Below are 6490 nucleotides of genomic sequence, written 5' to 3' on the forward strand. Positions count from 1 at the left end.
ATATTACATTATATCCTCTTTCACATTAGAGCCACGACAGGACCCACTAGAACATGGGAACAAGTAAAAGTGAAATATAAGAATATTCTACAGAATGGTAATATTTATCACTTATATTGCTTTTAGTCTCTTGGAAAGAGACCCTGAAATAATCTGTTTGTTTGTTTATAACAGCAACCAAGAAAAGGGCAGAGCAAAAAAAGACAGGTGGTGGTCCTGCACCCCCTCGTCAACAAGTTGGTTAAGTAAATAATACCCTCACGGGAATATCGATATCTCTCTATGAGCACACTGTCGCGCTGAGCTAAAGGATCCTGTCTGTCCCGCAATATACGCTGAATTCTGAGGACTCTCCTTATCAATCTTGCACCTTCCGCAATGGGCTGCTCGCGTAAACGGACAGGACATGGCTGCGACAGGCTTCCCAAATCCACCTTCGCTTTTATAGCCGTGGTCTCTCATCTTGATTACACGAAGTAATTTACAATTACTACTCTGAAATATGAATTACATCTGTAATAATCACATACATGTAATAGAATGTTAATAGTACATTTCCCTTTTTTAGGAAATGACCTGTATGTATCTGTGTGAAATCAATAAAAGGATCAAGTGCTGCATTATCTTTAGTTACATTGATGTTATTTATTTATGGTGAAACAGTGGTAAAATATCGCTGTTGCTTTCGTATAAATGAAGCGGACATACCTGCGTGGCCGCGATCTAATCCTGTTTACATAAAGTAAACCTGCTCCCGAGCAGGTTTACGCTTACGGCTCTGTTGCTATGACAGCAAGTCCCGGATGAGCTTCGGGGAACCGAACGATCCAAGATCACGCGAAATCGTCAACAATCAAATCCAGCTAACTTACTTAGCGAGGTACGAAGAACGGGCTCCTGGAGCACTCAAAGCACTTTACACAACATGCCTCATCCACACATTCATACAGGTACTTTCTCTGTGCTTAACTTGGGGTTAGCATTTTGCCTGAGGACATCTGACATGCAGGCTGGAGCAGCCAGGGATCAAACCAGCAACCTTTATATTAGTAGTTGACCTGCTCTACCCCGAGCTACAGCCACCCCTCATTATAAATGAGACAGAAAGAGGACAGAAAATGATCATTATCACATGTATCTCTTAACATGAAATACAAACTAAAAATGATTTACATGTTTATGATCATTTCTTCCAGTTATGTTAAAGTACCAAACACGGTTTTATCCTGATTGCTCACTTATTGCATCGTTAATCTGAGACATCATTATAGAGTCTCTCTACTTTGTCCTGTTGAAGCATGTAGACCAGAATAAATACCATTATCACAAAAGTACAAATAATAAATATGACCGACTCACTGCACTGATAAATGGTGATGGCTTCTGTGTTTTGTCTCAATAATAAAATAACAGAATCACAATTATTACAGAAATATCAGATGTGTAAACATCAAGATGATCATCTGGCAAGTTTCAGCAAGGCCAGTATGCAGGACTCTCAGGTTTAACAGGTAAATATAAAAGTGGGCAGATTAAGGGAATGAGACACAGCTGAAACCAATCAGGACAAGCAAACAAAAGGAACACAGACAAATGACTATCAAAATAAAACAGGAAGTAACTGCATGGGGAAATAAAGACTTGAAATCCAAAAGATTAGACCGAGAATGCAAAACTCAAAATTGTGGGTTCAAGACCCAGGACTGTTACATCATCACATGACCAGTTAGACATCTGACCTTCATCAAAGAAAAATCTGCAGTAGCTCAGAAACAAAAGCAACAGTGGGTAATTGAAACAAACACTGTTGGCTGCTCGTTGTCTCCATATAAACTGTCTTCAAGTCATTGTAGAAAAAAGAAAAAAAATTAAGATGGTCTTCAAAACCCATCTGATCTAATGTCAATGTGTCGTACACTACAACATTACACTGAGTCCATGAACACAGTATCAGTGCTCCCACTCCACCCACTATTTTCATGTAATGATGACAAGAACAGAGGAAACCAGTGAATCCCAGATAATGATGATGTTCATGATGATGATGATGATGGTGACGAGTGCTTCACCAGATCTCAAACTGCTTGTGTTCCTTGAAGGCTGCTCTGTGCACGATGTTGTTGCTGTAGAGTCTAGAAAGAGACCAAAGCAGAGAGAGCAGACGTCACTCATTCACTCAGAACAACATGAATCCATGTGAGCTCAGACTGTGAATGATTCCTCTGAGAGTCTGAGGAGAAACTCCTTCACTGATGGAGACTGATTCATGTTGGCTCACCGCACACAGTCGATGGAGGGGTTGATGGAGAGCAGCTGCAGTAACACATCAGTCGAAGCATCAGTGATCTGATTGTGACTCAGACTGTAACACAAACACAACAAGTGGCTCTAAGTCATCGCTGCACATCATATTATTGTAGTGTGTGTGAACAGGCTGATGGTTATTGGTGCCTCCCAGAGAAGGATCAGTGTGTGACACTCACTCCAGGACTTGGACTTTGTGCAGATGTGTGATGAGAGGGAGCAGCAGCTGGTCAGTGAGCTGACAGTGACTGAGGTCCAGCTCTGTCAGCCCTTCACACGAGTCCAGCATCTGGACCAAAGCCCCACAGACCCTCTGATCCAGCGTGCTGTGACTGAGATCCAGCTCTCCACCCAGGGCTCTACACAGGGACACCGCCCGCCTCACTGTGTCCCTCTCACTGTTCACAGGAACCAGAGACAGCAGCTGGAGGAGGACAGTTTTACTGACTCTAAACAGGACAAACAGAGCAAAGAGAAACTGTCAGGATGCATCAACACCAGTATGAACGAGCTTCTCTCTGGTTTAGACTCTTCTGTGGTCTTTCTACCTGAGGCGGACTCTGTGGAGGACAGGAAACAGCAGGTCCAGCACGCTGTCCTCCACCTCACAGTCTCGCAGGTCGAGCTGTGTGTCCCGGCTGCTGTGTGTCAGGATGGTGGAGACGGCCCTGCAGTCATCAGCGGTCAGACTCAGAGGCTCAGGCTGATCCTCCTCTGGTAGCTCCACACAGGAGGAGCAGGACAGATCCAAGCTGTGCTGCAGAGTCCTCAGCAGGCCTGACGCTGCCTCCTGCTGGACGTCACAGGCAGCACAGCAGTGGATGAACCTCAGCAGCTGATTCCTGTCAACACTGCAAGGAAAACACATGCAGAAATGAACCAGCTGATGACTCTGTGTTGGACAGCACTGAGAAACAAGCTCTAATATCTGACCTGAGATGAGAAACGTTGTCCAGCATGAAGAGGATGGACTCTGCTCCCTCTGCTGGTATGGAGGTCCACAGGAGGTTCAGTTTGACTCTGTCTCCGTGTTTGAGGATGAAGATCAGAGCAGCACAGTCCACTGAGTCCAGCTCTCTGCAGCTCAGGTTGATCACATGACCAAGTGACCTCAGTAAACTGGGTACAGCGTGACTGTCATGAGCTCTGTAGAGCTCTCTGATGGAGCTCATCACAAAGCTGGGACTGGGCCTGAAAACAAACAGTTTATTTCCAACTTTGTTTAAAGGATCCATAAACTGCTGATTAAAGATGAGACAGCATTTCAAATCCTCCTGATTAAACAGCAGAAACTGTGTTTGGTAAAAGATCAAACTACATTCAGCACCTTTTAAACACAATCCTGTCCAGAAAGGGAAGCAGACGTGTGGTTTCCTCCTGTAAGAAGAGGTTCTTCCTCAGGTTCACAGTGATGGTCTGAGCTGACGCCTGCTGCAGCAGATAGTGAAGAAGCTCCCAGTTCAGACAGCAGGAGGTCAGGTCTCCACCAACCTTACTGAAGAAGGACAACGTCAAGTCCTTGTCCTGGATTTCATGGAGGAGACACAGAAGCTGCTGGAAGCTCTCTTCACTCAGTCTGCAGAGATCATAAATATAAAACAAGCTTTAAAGTAAAACTCTACATTTTATTTGGCCTGTGATGTTCAGGAAAGACATTTACTTGACTGTTAGAGGACCATCATGGAGCAGCAGTGTAATCAGACCCTGAGCAGGGATGCAGCTCTCAGTCAGGTCCAACCGTCCGACTGTCCAGTATCTCAGCAGGGAAGCCAAACTACTGACAGCCCTCAACATCACTCTCTGTGATGGTCGGGCTTTCTTAGGCACAAGAGAAAGCTCTTCCACAGCCAGTGGACAGACCACTCTGCCTCTTCTTACCCACTGAAACAGGAGCAAGGACATGTCGATGGAAAGCCTGAAGATCAAAGAGACAAAAGAGCAGAAATGATGAACACCAAGAACCAAAGATTCAAAGTGGACAGCAGATAAATGGTGTTAGAAGAACAAGAGAGTCATGATTTGACTTCCTGTGAAGCTGTTTCCAGAACATTAGTTCATTTACCTGAGCTGTGAGATATAAGGCAGACACTGCAGGAAACTCCTCACTTCACTCTCTTCATGTGAGCAGCCTGTCAGCTCCACTTGTTTCTTCTCTGGTTGGAGTTTCAGCACTTCCAGGAGGATGGAGGTCTTTCTCTCTGAGAGGTTTATGGACCAGACTGCAGGAGCTGACTGGAAAACTGACTGTAATGATGGAAGGACACTCAAGCCTGTTTTATTCTCACAGTCCTTCACATTGGTGTACAGATTTAGCAGGAAATCACACTGATAGTCATCATCCATGTATCTCTCATTAAACGGGAATGTTTGATATGTGCACACTGATGATAACAGCTCCAGTATCTTCTCTCCTGTCTGCTGTTCTCTCTCTGCTGCTGCACAGAACAGATTCCCAAAGAACCTGACTGCTTCTTCATCTGACATCTCAGGATCAGCACTGGAGCAACAAGAAGAAATATTTACACATATGCAGCAATGAAAAGCCAATAACATATCATATAACAAATACCAGTTTGAACTTATTCTGTTTTTTCATGGAGTATTTTCTTTTCTTCGTGAATTTTATAATGACTGAGTTATTGTCGTTAAATCAGTGCTCTGTAAGTTTACTTTTTACTAAATAAATGAGATTGTAAAGTCATTATACCTAAAAAATAACAACCAAAATCAGCACTCTGAAAAGAACAGTATGTAATTTGGTTGTTGTTCTTTAATCCATAATAACAGCTCAGTTTCATGAACTCATACATGTATGTAAAATACAGCATTAGACTTCAAAGCAACACACAACTGACAAAGTCCAACACAGCGGTGAACACGTTTCCGTATGAAATGGAGTAAAGTTGACATTTAACTGACATATAATCCTGTGTGGATGAAATCACAGTGGGTAAATATAATATTGGTGACAGTGAAATATATCATTATTTAAAAGAGTAATGTAGCCAGGTGGAAGGTCAGTGTTATGGGACATGCCACTGCCTGGCTCTGTTTCTTTTGGGGTACCCCTGGGAGCGCAAGGGATGATGGGGATCTACGGAGACATTCACAGAAGTGCTAGCTTGTATTGGTGTAACATGGGTGTTCAACGCTGTGTTTTCACTGCATGGTCTGTTTAAGCGCAAAGGGTGGAATAGTTAAGGCACCAGGTGTTGCTGTGTTTGACTTCACTAATCATCTCAGGGGGAGCTGTACTCCGTTTTTCTGCTGGATTAATGCACTGTATGTATTTGAGTTCACATCTGTATTGTAATGTTTCATTTGTAAGAGGGAAAATGTACTGTGGTTAACTGTTTAATTTGGTCTCTGTAATTTAGCAGGAGAAGCCACTAGAGTTATTTTTGCACTGCTAAGTTTGTTTTGTTTCTGGACGGGTTTATATCAGTCACACATTGACATTAGACATCTTTGAGTTCCAGACTCTGAAAAGTTGGGACAACTACCTGCAGTAGCAGTGGGTTACCAGTGCACACAGCTGTTACTTGATGAGAACTGTGTGTAGCAATTTTATTTCCTTGTTTTTACAACCTTTCATCTGGACGCTTACTTTATAATTCAGATTAAAAGAACCCCAAAGATAATCTGTGTTTTGGGCTGGTTGATTTAGCCAGGCTACAGTTAAATAATATTTAGATTTACAGGTTTCAAAATGTTGTTGTTATATCTTTTTACCCAGAATCTATCTGTTCTTATATAAAGCTAATCATGTAAAGTAGAAAAAGAGTGAAGAACTTTATGATTAAATATTAACCAAGGCAGATAAAATAGAAGGACGAGGGTCTAATTACATGTGTGTTATTAGCTATGATGACTTCAGATTAGATTAACAAAAAAAATGCTTAAATACATTATTAGACTGTAAATTAAAAATTGCTTTCAAAGTCACCTGGTAACTAAGCATTAGTTTCACTTACCTGAGCTGTGAGATATAAGGCAGACACTGCAGGAAACTCCTCACTTCACTCTCTTCATGTGAGCAGCCTACTTGTTTCTTCTCTAGTTGGAGTTTCAGCACTTCCAGGAGGATGGAGGTCTTTCTTATTGAGAGGTTTATGAACCAGACTGCAGGAGCTGACTGGAAAACTGACTGTAATGATGGAAGGACACTCAAGCCTGTTTTAGTCTC

General features: G+C 42.6%; 1 protein-coding gene across 4 annotated transcripts in view; it reads right to left on the reverse strand.

The window, feature by feature from the left end:
* Nucleotides 1-847: 847 nt before the first annotated feature.
* Nucleotides 848-6490, reverse strand: part of LOC121811803 — an 18928-nt gene continuing 13285 nt past the window's right edge. For 2 of the 4 annotated variants that reach the window (XM_042215166.1, XM_042215168.1), the window contains 8 exons: nucleotides 4367-4776; nucleotides 3965-4219; nucleotides 3632-3880; nucleotides 3238-3495; nucleotides 2853-3155; nucleotides 2484-2753; nucleotides 2279-2362; nucleotides 848-2132 (listed from right to left, as the gene is read on the reverse strand). In XM_042215166.1, the coding sequence (XP_042071100.1) occupies nucleotides 2066-2132; nucleotides 2279-2362; nucleotides 2484-2753; nucleotides 2853-3155; nucleotides 3238-3495; nucleotides 3632-3880; nucleotides 3965-4219; nucleotides 4367-4776 (1896 nt within the window). In that variant the 3' untranslated portion in view covers nucleotides 848-2065. Of the gene's footprint in view, nucleotides 2133-2278; nucleotides 2363-2483; nucleotides 2754-2852; nucleotides 3156-3237; nucleotides 3496-3631; nucleotides 3881-3964; nucleotides 4220-4366; nucleotides 4802-6490 lie in introns of all 4 variants that reach the window. The other 2 variants (XM_042215167.1, XM_042215169.1) reach the window with 1 other exon arrangement.

This window comes from Haplochromis burtoni, unplaced genomic scaffold, assembly GCF_018398535.1.
Source record: "Haplochromis burtoni strain Fernald_Lab_line unplaced genomic scaffold, NCSU_Asbu1 Contig_666, whole genome shotgun sequence".
Classification (NCBI taxonomy): Eukaryota; Metazoa; Chordata; class Actinopteri; order Cichliformes; family Cichlidae; genus Haplochromis; species Haplochromis burtoni.